Below are 14,420 nucleotides of genomic sequence, written 5' to 3'. Positions count from 1 at the left end.
TTTATTACTACAAAAGAAATTACAAAAGTTTTTGAATTATTTTTAAAATTGTAGCAAGTAAGGTAAAAATAAAATGATTTATTAAATTCTAAATTAAATTTTAATTTAATAATAATATGATATTATTTTAAATAATTAGCATTTGATGTATTTTCAAACAAGTATTTTAAATTTAGAAAATAATCAAAAATCGTTGAAAAAAGTAAAATTAGTTAATAATAGAATAAAAAGTGTAAAATTTATAAATTAGAATAATCATTTATATAATTATATGCCAGATATTATAATATCTTTACATTTTTTTAACATAAAAAGGAGTTAAATAAATAGCAATATCTATTATAAATTAACAATAAAATTACAGTTTACATTAAAAAATTGTAATTTATCTTCATAAAAATTAGTAAATTTTAATAAATTTCTAAAAAATTGATCCTTTTATTAAAACCAATTAAATTTTGTAAAGAGAAATTTTAATCGTGAATTTGCTATGTAATTAAACTATCATCAGAATTTATTAAAGACAAATTATATTTGTGATAGATTGTTTTCCATTTTAAGAAAAGCTCTAAAAAAAAATTATTTAATAAGTAATGAATCATTTGTTTACTCATTTTTTTTTCTTTGAATATTTATAAAAAACAAATCTTCAAGATAAAAATTTAAGAAAAATACTGACTTGAATGAAAATTTTCCAAATATTTATTTAATTAAAATATATTATTGAAAGATATATTTACTATAGCAGCTAAATTATTTTTTATTTTCCTTTTATCCATGTGAATATATTATAAATTTGTTATAATATCAATTATAATTGTTAAAATAGACAAATATTCATTCTAAATTAGGCTTTCATGTAATTTTTATTTTACTTTTTTGTTTGTCAAATTTTTTACAAATCTAAATGAATTATTTCATTTTTTCTTTCTAAAATCAAGCATTAAAATAATTGTTTGTTCAAAAAATACTTTATTGCTTGTATTAATCTTTAATAAAATTGCTTTAAAATTTATTTACGCGCTAATATTGTTAATATATTTAGCTATTTTTAAAAATTGGCAAATTTTGTTAAATAATATAATTAAAAAATATATTCAAAAGCTATAAAATATTTTTTAATTGAGTAAATTATTGACTTAAAAACATATACCAAGATGTTATTTTATATTTTAAAATGTAAATATTACGTTTAATAGAACCTTTTGAAATTTACCAAATAATACTAAAAAATTTTTAACTATGAAATATTTTTAACCAAAAAAATGCCCTGTTTATCAACTTGATGCAAAAATTGAGCAAAAAAAACAACTGTTTTACTAAAATATATAAACTAAAAAATATTTTGGACTACAACTCTTGGTTAAATGATATATAAAATCAATAATTTTTTGTTTAAGGCATGAATTTGTGTTATCTTAACATTCTTTTTGTTATTTTGGAAAAATTTTATATAAAAAATGTAGCATTCTGTTAGGCTTGATTAGGGTTTAAAATATTTTTTACTTAAACTTCTTTATAAAAATTCGTTATTATTATTCAACAAATTTTTTTAAAGTTTAATTTTCATTTTTATAAGCTTGAAATCAACTAAAATCTTATTTACTGCAACAATTGTAATATTACTTTTATTGAATATAATTAGAAAAATCTAATTATAGTCAAAAAAAAAACCCTCTTTACTTCAGAAACTTCTTTTGAAAAAGATACTTAAATAATTTGTAATTTTGTGGATGATTGTTGCAGTTCTCTAGGTGACGTGTTCTATTTGATAAGTCAATTTAAAGTAATCAGATTCAGATTATTTGTAATTTTTTGTTTTTTAAATTCTTACATTAAGAGAATTTAATTACATAATTTATTTTCCTTACCCGACCTGAAATTCTTAGATTTTTCCGTTCACTTATTTACCTTTGAATTAATAAATTAATCAAAAGTATTAAGGATTAATAGGAATACTAAATTGAAACTAAATACTGTAATTTTGGAAATTTTTAATTTGTTTTTTTAAAAACTCATTGCTATCGATAGAAAGTAATTAAGTATGAATTTCAGATGATAGAAAATAAATAAATAAATACATATATATATTATCAAAATAAATTACTTTAATCTTGAATGCATTTCAAATTTTCTACTCTATAAAAAGTAAGGATTTATAACTTTGTATTAAAGTAAAATTGCATTTCGTAAATTAATAATTAAAATAGTTGTATAAATGTGTAATATGTAAGCAAATACATTTGAATTAGAATGTTATATATATATTATTGATTAGAGTTATTATAGAGTAAACATTAAAAAAGAATATTTGTTTATAAATTTAAATACATTATTCTTTCTTAATTTTACGCCAAGGTGTTTTTATTTATATAGATGGGTATTGTGTATTGATATAGAGCTATTTATTTTTATCGGTAAAACAGAAATTTTATATTAAATAAACAAACTATTTTGTATTCTACATGAATACTTTAATTTTCTCATTTTAGGATGGTTTTTTTCTTCTAGTAAAAGTGTAATTTTTAAGATGAAGAAGGATTTTCGATTGCATCCAACATAAATTATACTACTTTTAAGTGCTCGTCCTTGTTTTAAACTTTGCTCTTTTCTAGCCATATTTAATTAATGTTTTCAAGGAAGTATTTAAGGAGCATATTAAAAGATGCCTTTTCAATCATGTGTTTAGCCTTCATGTTCCATCTTTTACCATAAGCTTTTAAATTTCTGTTAATCAGCTTTTTCAATTAAGAATAACTGTAAGATTTGTTTGCCAATCTGCAAAACTCCTTTTATCTTTCTTAATTTTTTTCACTCTCAATATACCTTTAGAATGATTTAAGTATATTCTTCATTATATTTGATTTTTTTATAGCAAAGTAATATTTGCTATCTTCTTAATCGTCGTTATCATCACTTTCATAGCATTTTTCATCATTTTCTCTTTCTGTATCTTCTTGGTACTCTTCTATCTCGACTACGATGTCTGAGCTATTATCTGTTTCATAGGATGACTAAAACATGTCATTATTTTTAATTTAACTCATTGATTCTAATTGAGGTTTAGATAATGATTGTTCTTGTCTCGCCGATTATGTAGAATAGGATTGGGATTTATTTTCAGAAATATTCTCAGCAGCTACTTATTGAGCAATTTGAAGAAAGAGAGCAATAGAAAAACCATCCTATATATCTTTTTCAAGATTGAATTGCTGGATTTGACTAACTTGTTAAGAGTTTTGGAAAGAGGAGCTCATAAATAATTTTTCTTCTTCTGTTTATGTTGATTTTAACTATTTTAATTTAATTATAAAAATTAATTAAATAATTTAGGCATTTATAGAAAGTCAACATAACAATTAATGTATTACTTAAATGATGAATTTATGAAGAAATTTTCTTTTACTTTAATATTAAAATCTCTCTCAACTTTTCATCAAATTTGTTATTCAAACATTCCTAGATTTTATTTTTTTACCTTAAGGTTTGTATAAAAAGAGACTATTTTTGTTATATAGTAGATTTTCTAATATATAGTTTCATTTTATATGTAGTAAAAGGAGAAATATATTTAAATGATAGAAATTTTACACAAAAATTTTTCTACATCAAAAATAAAAAACTTAATAGTTTAATTATTCAGATCAAGATATTTTTATTTTTTACTTACACATTCCATCTAAAATATAAAATTCAAGTATAATTTAATTTGTATTTTCAGCGAATTAGAATAGCAAATATCCTCAGCCATCATCATAATTGTAGAGATTAAAAATTCTGCAAACAATAAATTAAAAAATGTAAATTGTAAAAAGCTGGTTGAATTTTTTAAAATTATTACTGATTAAATTGTGTTATTATGTAAAATAAATAAAAACTTATTTATAGTTTTTCTAATCGATTAAATAACATTTAGAAACCTCAGTGGGTCAAAAAGTTAATTAATTGTGTTCTGCTAAAAATTAAATAGCATTCTGACACATGTAACTTCAAAATTTTAATAAATTTTATAATTATGGTTTATAATTTATTACTGAAAAAACATTTAAGGAAATTTCTGAATTTTAATAAAATATTTAAATCAAATTCTAACTGTAATTGTAAACATGTAGTTAATAAAATAAATAGGTGTTAAAATAATTCATATTTATATTTTTAAAACCTAAAAATGTTAATTAAAATTATGCTAATAAAAGTTAAAAATATTTTTACTCACTTAAAGTATTCATAAAATCACTATTATGTAAAATTTAATAAATAGTTACTTTTTTTTTAAGTAAGTTAAATAATGAAAGGTGTTATTAATTATTTCTAAGATTACTTTTTATTAACGCATTTAATAAAATTAATTTTTTGCTACCACTAATTATAGTAATGACCTACCTAAATCAAATTTTTTTTAATTTTGAATGAGGTTTACTCCCTTTTTTGATCAGTAAAGTAAACAATATAAGTCTGTATTTTTCTTTAAAATAACTTTAAAAAAAATAAGTATTTATATCATATTCCTCATAAACTATGAATATTTATCATGTTTCACCACTAAATATACCAAATATATTTATTTTCGAATTGTTAAATTATTTATATTATAATAGGCTGATTCATTTTATGATAAAAGGAATAGTTTCTTTTAATAATAATTCTACAACAGTACAAATGCCTCAAAATTAAAAAAACTTAATAATATATATCAACAATTCCTATAGTATTTAAAATTAAGTAAGTATAAATCTTAGGGATTTAACTGTAGTTACTTCAAATCGTGTATTTCAATTTATATTTATAAAGTTCGAAATAAAAGTTATTTCATTACATTTTCCTTATAGTTTTATATTTATGTATACTTCAACTATATGAATTGCATCAGTAAGTTAGATTATAATTATATAATTATTAATTTTTTATTACAAAATAACAATCAAATGAATCTTTATTTAACTTAAAAATAAATAAAAATTAAAATACAAAAAAACTATATTATCAAATTAAAATAAAGCTTAAACTAATATAATATTTTATTTTATCTTACTAAAAAGCTAAAAAGATCTTTAAATAATAATTTTTTAAAATAAAAGCATTTAATTAGCTGTGAAAGAAAATACGATCTTAATAAATTCATAATTTTAATTAAAATAACTTATTATATATATCATAATGAATTTAATTAATTCAAATATATTTATTTTTATGTATTTATGTAATATTTTATTTTAATAAAGTAAAACTCGTTTTTATTTTTAAACTGATTTAAAAATTACTTAAAATAATTTACATTTTAAAAAAATTATTTAGAATTTGTTAATTTCTCCAATAAAATAATGAGCAGTACTGGCTAAAATTATAAATTTTGTTTAAAGTTATCTCAAATTTAATTAACAATATTTTATTCACTTTTCTATCAAATAATGTTACTTTAACATTACGATAATTATTTTTATTTTTTGATAAAATATATTGAAAACGTTTTCCCAAATCAAATACTTGATTAAAAAAATATTTTAAGCTTTTTTAATTAATAAATCTAACATCTTGTGGTAATAAAAATTTTATTTAATGATTTAAAATAAAATAAATTGATAAAAAATTACATTCAAAAATGAAAGGAAGGATAGATAAATTATAAAAATTCATTCAAAAAAAATAAATATTAAATATTAAAATACAGTAAAATCAACATATCAGAATATCAGAGATTTGTCTATCTATTTTTAATTTGATTTTTACTGAGCCAATTGATTTTTAAAATGAATTATAAAAAATTATATTAAATAGTCAAAATTTAACTTAAAATTAAAAATACAGTATATAAAATAAATAAAATCAAATAAACTTAGTTTCTTATTTCATTTATTTACAAAAAAAAGTAGAAATATATTTCATATTCAATTTATTAATAAAATAAAGTTAATTTTTTTAAAAAGAAGTTAAATAAAATTTTCATAAAACATTTTTTTGTTAATTACATGTTTCCTATTATGCTTCAAATTAAAAAAATTTATTTTGTAACTCATTTTAATTTTATTTTTTGAATGAACCTTATAATTAGTATATACATAAAAAATTACACCATTATTATATAATTTACAAATATCTCATTTTTGGGCATTAAATTTTGTTAATATTGATTATCATAACGGCTTTATATTTTTAAGAAAGAGTTATTATATAAATATAATTTATTATGAAACAATAATTATTAAATTACCCAATTTGAGAAAAGTAAGATGCTCAAATGATTTTTTATTATCATCTTAATTTTTATACTCTAAATCAATTGATATCTTGATATTATTTATGATAAGAGTAAGTCAAGTTTATTAAAATAAACAAAAATTTTTCAGGTAAATAAATTTTTTTAAAATATTCAAGGAATATAATATGTTATTAAAGGAAATATAACATAAGCTAATAATAGTTTAGATTAATTTAATTTAGATACGTAAGATTAAAATTTAATAATAGATACAGGAAGAACATATTAAGATTCATTTGAAAGTTCTTAACGAAAAAAGATGATTTTACAGTTCATATAAAATTGAATGAAAAATGAGCCTAAACCAGCCTTTTAATTTTAGTAGGCTAATTGGAAAATTTTATTTATTTGTTATGAATTAAAAATACTTTTGCTTGATTATATAACTTAGGTATATAAGCCAGATAAATTCTGATTTAAAAAAAATAAAAAAGGCATTTAAACTGCAATATAATCATTTTATCTAAATATTAACACAAAATCACAAAATCAGAAACAGCTATATTAAAAAAATATATTTATAATTATAAACACTAAAACAATATCATGAGATCAACTCTTCTTTTGATTAAATTAATTTTTGCTGCTTGTCTTATAAGTTATCAACAGATTTATATATAAAAATTTTGATTTGTTCATCCCTCAAAGAATGTTTATTTGGTTAATTTGTTAAATTGATAAAAGTGTAAGATTCATTCTTTTTTTATTTAGATTATTTTAAATAATTATTAGTTTAATTATAAAAATAATTTTAAACAATTATTGATTTTATTTTAAAATAATAATTTTAAAACTTACTTTTTGATTGAATTTATATTTATTTTATTTCATCTAATAATTTTATAAAACAAATATTATAAAAACACATAAAAAAATTACAAACACAAAAAGAGTAGATTATGTTAATAATTTTTTAGAATTTATTATCATTATTATTATTGTTAATTATTTATTATCATCAAAAATATTTTGAAAACTTTTAAATATCTTGATGATTTATTTTTTTTAATAAACATAAAACAAATTATGAAATTGATCGAAATACATAGATTAAAATAAAAAATCCAACTCAATTTTTAAAGAATCTTATTTTTATCAATAAAAAATAAATTTTTTAATTAAAATGGCTTTTAATTCTTTGATTTGCCAAGATTTGTTTTAAAAGATTACATTTGTTAATTTATTATTAGTAAGTGTAATTTGTATGTAATATAATTTTTAAATATGTGGTATTGCTAATAATTAAAGCTAAGTATTTAAGTCCTCTTAAAACTAGTAAATCAAAATATCCATATAAATTAGATATTGAAAATAGCATTTGCCCTTAATTCAATGGTTTATAAAAACACTTAACTATTACTTTGCTTTTTTATTAAGAGTATGAGTTTTAAAATCAATCACTGCAAAACAGCAAAAAATTCAAATTTAACTTTTAAAATATCTAATCTAAGAAAAAATAAATTTTAAAATGGATGGTAATAAATTTGAATATTTTTAATAAAAGCGTAAGGTTAGGTAAGCCAATTATTTTAAGTATAAACTTAAATGGAAACAAATTAAGTGCAAAAATAAAATCGAAAATAAAATTTTGCTTGCCAAATTAATAAAAAGTATTTATTTAATACAGAGGACTAGTACAAAATGAATAATTTTATGCGATTTTAAATGATTAAGACTACTTAGTTAGTAAGATTAGTATAAGCTACTAAATTTTTGTGGAGTTATTAATACTGATGCTACTTGATTACAAGGTATAGTCATGTGTTATTTGTATTAGTAACCGAATAATCATTTAGATATACCACAAGTTTACCAATATATCATATAAATTTTAGTATAAAGTTAACCAAATTAAATTTTTTATTTGATTTAAGTGATACACACAGTATTTTATAAATAATTATTTATATTTATTATTGACTTATATTTATTTATTGGTTAACACTATTAATAATATTTAATCAAAAAGTTATTAATTATTCATTATTAATTAATTCATTCATTTATTTATAGATTGATTTGCTCATTCACAATTATTACTTTCAATAAATTATTAAAATAATAAAGTAGTAATGATAAATTCATTTGATAATAGTTCAAAACATATTTAGGACTCAGAATATCATAATAATCGCTAATCTACACCAGATAGAATAGAAGAAGTCTAGCTAGTTGAAAACCATAATTTAGATAAAAAAATAAAACAATTTTTTAATCCAAATACTCAATAATATTAATAGCAACCTTACTAGTTAAATCCTTTGAAGCAAAATTTGATGCAGACAAGTAGAAAACAAAATTAAGATTCAAAATGGGTTGCCTATTCTGATCAAAAAAATAGTAGAGGAATATTTTATAGAATTAATATGCATGAAGCTGATAGCCATTCAAAGTAAAAGCGCTTTTAAAGTAATTCTCCTAATAAAACAAGTTTGTAATTTGGTCAGCAATATGAATAAAGTCTCAAGCAATCTATAGAGGTTTATGCAAATGATAATTAGTACTTAAATCATGAGTAACGTATGTATCTTCAGAAGCTTCTTAAATAAGATTTAAATGAAAATTTGGGCTTTACAGAAAGCAACAGCAACGCAAATCTTATTGAATAAAATTAACCTCGTCCGTTCTAAGATAGTTAAATTCCATAAAGAAAAGTATATAAGCAAGCTGCTACTCTTCTCCCTTAAATGAAGGAAAAAGTAAAAAGTGATGTAGTTAATAGTAGCATCAACTACTCCACTTAGACAGCACCAAATCACTCAAATGGTAATATTGGTTAATAAAATTTTAGAAGCTAGAATAGTCCAAAATGTTAGTCACCTGTTGGATATGGAGTCAAAACAGAGGGAGACATGGAAAAATAAGATAAAGAAATTTATATTAGGTAAGAAAACTATCGTTTGTTATGGAATCGTCTTTTGCCCTACCTCGAAAAACCTAAGTTTTTGAAGAATAATAGATAGCACTCTTAGCCTAACTACAACGGAATGGTTTACCCATAGCAATTAATTTAGATGAATACGTAACAAGAAAGCAGAGTTTTTTACAACAACATTGACAACTCTTTAACTGCATCAGAATATTATCAAACACTTAACTAACTTGATCGCATTAACTAGAGACCTCTTCCTTAGATAAATTAAAATAAGCAGTTCTAATAGTTTTCGCAGTCATAATAAATGTAAACTTAAACCAATTTTAAAAGTCCTGTCAAAGAGAAGGCTAGAGAAAGCTTTTATTTAAAAGATAACTAAGCAAACTCTAATAGGTAAGAAAGAAGTTTTTATTAAACCAGGGCCTAAATGGGTAGCAACAATAATTTATCATCAAATCATACTCCTGAGAGAGGTATCAATAACCACAACAATAGCAGTATTATTTAGAGCAACTAGAGTTCTTCACAACCTCCTCAAAAAAAATAATATTCTTCATAGGTGTAAAATAATAGTAATAATAATAATAATAATTAATAGTTCTAGTAAAAAATAGATTTAAAAAGCCCTAATAATAGATATTATTCAAATTCTTTGCACAGAAATTAAGCACCAAATAATATACAATAAAATGGTAATGAGTTAATGAAATAATACAAAGAGTGCAAGGAATTATTATCACTTGTTTAAGTTAATCTGAGCAATATTGTATTAAGTATGAATAATAAAAAGACACCAAAGGGGGACTATATGTAAAGAAAAGTATAAGCTATTAGTTCTAGTAAGGTTGATTAATTTTCTAAGACTATGATTCAAGATGGCAAAGTTAAAAAGAAATATACTGAAAAAATGATTTTACCATCTCTTTATGTCACAAGAAATTCTCCTACCATGGAGAATCAAACAAGTCCTAATCCTTTTGGAAACTAAAAATCTAGATCTTCATCTGCATTGAGATAAGATGAAGCTATCATTGCAAGCGAATTCAATACTAATTCTAAAACTTTTTCTTACTAAGTTCCTGGACTTGAGAGACAGCTTCCAGAGACTATTGAAGACTTGAAATACAAAGATGACTTCGAATAGCAAATGTCCGAATAGAATAACAGCACGATTAAGAATAGTTTAAACTAAAATTCAAAATGCCATAGTTCATAAAATACATACAAAGGTGCATAGTTGTCTCCTGTCTAAGAGCAGTCTATGTCTAGAACTGAAGCTGTAAATTAGAATTCGATTTAAAATCAGTAAATGAGAATCATCGAAAACTAATCAAATCCATCATTTTAATCTCTCAACTAATCTTAAGTTGTAATTGAGCAAACTAAAAAAACTTCTAACTTTTAAACTCCTAATAATAAAAGCCAAGAAATACTTTAAAGGTAGCAGTAGGAATACTTAAGAGCAAGCTTTTAATTAAGCAATTAGCAATCTCATAAGTAAAGCCATGTTTAGTCTCCTAACAATAGCTCTCAAATAGAAATTTAGTAAATTGCAGAGACACCTTAATTAGGGCAACCCGTTGACTAATAAATAATTGAACAATACAAAGCAAATATCCAAGAACAGCAATAATTACCTTAAGATAACTTAACACCAAATTAGAATGAAAATTAAGAAGATTAGAATTATGAGTAGGAAATAGAAGAGGAGTAATACAATTAGTAAAAAGAGCAGGAAGAAGAATAGCAATAATATAGTTAAATATAAGAATATATACAGTAAGAAGGGTAGGAGGGATAGATAGAAAAGCATCATAGCTAAAATGAAATTGAAAAATAATTAAAGAACTTTACACCTTTACAAAGTTAAGTTTAATCTATATATGTTTCATAGCAAACTACTCCAAAAACTAAATAGCCACAACAAAGCAACAATATTAATTAAAATAGTTCCATCAAAAAGTCACCACCAAACTCATAAAAACAATCTCTTTCAAAGTCAAATCTTTCTGAAAAGTCAAAAAACAATTAAAATAAGTCTTCTCAATAAAACATCTCTCCTAAGAAATCTTAACTCAATTCTTCGTAATCTTCTTTTATTTAAAAGAGTAACGAAAAAGGAGATTAATAAAACAAAGCACATAACGAAGAGGATTCTTAGAATGTAAAAGAAAACAATAAATCATCTTAAAAAATGCTCAAATCATCTAAAGCTTAGTCACAAAAATCACTAACACCATAGAGAAAATCTTAAAATACAATTCAAAATTCTCCCTCAATACATTAATCTTAGAATTTATCCTAAATTTAATAAGATTAATAAGAATAAATGAAAAATCAGAACGAAGAAATATAAAACTAAGATGAAAATACACCTACTCCTAATGAATAAAGCCAAGTCCATGAGTAATCTTTAAACAAATCTAGAAATAGTGATAATAAAGAGAAATCTAAAAGTCCCTAGAGATAATCATAGCACATTTCTAGATAATCTCCGTAATAATCCAAAGCAGCTTCTAGGCAGTAATCTTAATCTCCCCCAAAATCTCAAAACCAATCTCAAATCTGCTAGGACTAAAAAGAGCAAACTTAGGAATCTTAAGCTGTAGAAAAATCTTAAGAGCAATTAGAAGAAGCTCAATAATAACTTAGTAATTCAAAAGAGTTGAACAAATCACAAGAGATTAAAAAATCGTAAGACTTAAATAAATCTTAAGAGTTGAAAAAATCACAAGAGATTAAAAAATCTTAAGAGTTGAAAAAATCATAAGAAATAAAGAAAACTTAAGAAAAGGAAAATGCCTAACGCTAGAAGGAAGCAGCTGAAGCAGCTGCTGCTGAAGAGTAAAGACTACTTAAAGAACAAGAATTAAAAAAGAAAGAAAAAGAATAATAGATGAATAAGCCTTTATTAGAAATAATAAAAGAATTAAATAAAGATTCCACAAAGGAAGAAATTCAAGATTTTGAGCTGTAACTGAATGTAAATAGGTATACTGGAGAATTCAAATGCGATATAACTTACGGAAATAAGCATTCGTTAAATAAAGACACTTTAAAGCTTAAGTTCATAAAGAAATTTGAAGCCAAAAAGGAAAGAATATATTTAATAGAGAGACTTATGAATGTACATAAATTACCTGTTAATTTACTCACAAATAAATAATTCTAATAAGAAAAGAACAAATACAACATAACATAGTTCTTCGAATGCTCTGATTGTTGTATATTAACCAAATAATTAGAAAAATACAACATTGAAGAGTTTAAAGAATTTATGATTACTAAATTCTTAAATTAGCAAATATTTAAAGGAGACTCTAAAGAAAGCAGCTGCATTGATATTAAATATATTGGTATCTATCACGATGAAGAATTTTATTAATGTGATACTTTGGTAGTTGAATTTGAAAAGTTTGATACTTTAGATGAAATAATTGCATTTAGGAATTTGAATAATAAATAATTTAGTGAGGCTGATTTACTTATCTCTTATTATTAGATACTAGTAAATTATTAACAGCTAATTTAAAATTAGATTGTTCATTAGAACATTAACTCTACTAAAATTGCTTACTCCTATCAAGACTCTAAATTTAAATTTATGCCACTAAGCAGAGCACATGTTTACAATTTAGGAAATTTCTCTCCAAGAGATACTAAAACAGACAAATTTATGATCAAGGGAGAATAATAATCTCACCCCGTATGGATAGATTTAGTAAATTTAGCTATAGTTTTTGCTCAAATGAAAACTCTAGATCGCGCTCAATCAAAATAAGTATTAGAGAAAGTAGATATAAAAGATAAATCAATTTCATATAAGATTATTTAAAAGCTCTGCAGTAATTAATGTGAAGCTACCTTGAATGAATGTTTAGAAATTCTTCATCAAAATATATTTGGTTCTTCATAATTAGATGTTGTCCTCTCACCAATTAAATACGAATATGCATCAGATTTTGAAAAATGCAGTAAAATGAAAATAATTGGCAGAACTTATGAAAGCTTACATTAACTTAAAGATGCTTGCCAAATTTTTTCTGTTTTAGTTTAGATTAAAGAATAAATTTATGGAAAGGAGTCTAACGAATATTAATAGGCTCTTTGTGATGAGTTATTTATATAATATAAAGATGGTCAATTACCAAGATTAGAAGAGCTCTACTTAAAGTGCTAAGACTATTTGAAGAATTTGCAATAGATTCCTTAATCTATCGAATAGCTTCACTACATTGCAGAAATCTTGTGGAGATTAGGGTAAATTAATTTGTTTAAATCTTATTTAATATTTTGAAAATTAATATTATTTACAAATATAGAAAAGAATAAGAGAGTGAAGAATACTTTGAAAAGGCATTTTAGATTATCAGTACAAAATCTGATTAAATTGAAACAAAATACATGACAAACATTTTCAATAATAAAGGAGTTAATGAACTTTCTAAAGATTCTTTTGAAAAATCTATTCAATATTTTGAATAAGCTTTGAAATACACTAATGAGTCACCTGAAGTAAATAAAATGATGCTCAGTTCAATTTTGAATAATTACTCAATAAGTCTGCTTAAAGTTAACAGGCTTCAAGAATCTTTAGATAACATGTTAAAAAGTTTACATGTAAAACAGGAAATAGATGTTTTAAAGCAGGATCCTGAAGGCTCCAAAATGGCATATGCTATATCTATGTTGTATAAATAAACTTTAAATGATACAGTTCAATCCCTACATTATGTTAGCTTAGCACTATAATTGCAGGAATATCATTAAAACTACTAAGAATAAATTAAATACATATATAAATAGACTTAGCTCTACTTTGAAATAAATGATGAACAATCTGCTATTGATTCAGCCTTGAAAGCTGTCCCATTCATTGAAAAATGTGAATTATCTGCTTTCAGATAAGTCATACAAGTAACTTATGATATGGCCTGTCTTTTCAAAAATAAAAACCTTAAAGAATAAGCTATAATTTTCTATGGAAAAGCATACGAAATAGGAGTTAGACTCGCTGGACCATAAATCCTAGCTGTCTAATAAATTAAAAAAGAGTTAGAAAAATTATAATGAATGAATGAATTTTTGGAGTATTTAAAACTATATATTAACTAAAATTTGAAATTATAGTATATATATTTATAAATTTATATATTGTTAGTTATTATTATAAGATGATTTAAATTATTTTTAATTAAATCTTTTCTCTCTCAAAGAATAATTTGATAAATATTTTTAATAAAAATATAAATAGATTATAGGTTAGAATATTTAAATGACTTTATATAA

General features: G+C 22.0%; 2 protein-coding genes across 2 annotated transcripts; one reads left to right on the top strand and one right to left on the bottom strand. All coding sequences in view use genetic code 6, as the record gives it.

Moving 5' to 3' along the window:
* Positions 1–2,483: 2,483 nt before the first annotated feature.
* On the bottom strand, positions 2,484–3,257 carry TTHERM_00437300 (hypothetical protein; the record flags this gene model as incomplete). Its single annotated transcript, XM_001017726.1, has 1 exon — positions 2,484–3,257. The coding sequence occupies one exon, from the start codon at positions 3,255–3,257 to the stop codon at positions 2,484–2,486; it is 774 nt and encodes a 257-aa protein (XP_001017726.1).
* Positions 3,258–8,328: 5,071 nt separating this feature from the next.
* Positions 8,329–14,204, top strand: TTHERM_00437310 (tetratricopeptide repeat protein; the record flags this gene model as incomplete). Its single annotated transcript, XM_001017727.3, has 2 exons — positions 8,329–13,391; positions 13,454–14,204. The coding sequence occupies 2 exons, from the start codon at positions 8,329–8,331 to the stop codon at positions 14,202–14,204; spliced, it is 5,814 nt and encodes a 1,937-aa protein (XP_001017727.2).
* Positions 14,205–14,420: the final 216 nt, after the last annotated feature.

The sequence above is a fragment of the Tetrahymena thermophila genome, assembly GCF_000189635.1.
Source record: "Tetrahymena thermophila SB210 genomic scaffold scf_8254607, whole genome shotgun sequence".
NCBI lineage: Eukaryota > Ciliophora > Oligohymenophorea > Hymenostomatida > Tetrahymenidae > Tetrahymena > Tetrahymena thermophila.
This window is presented reverse-complemented; position numbering and strand designations above follow the sequence as displayed.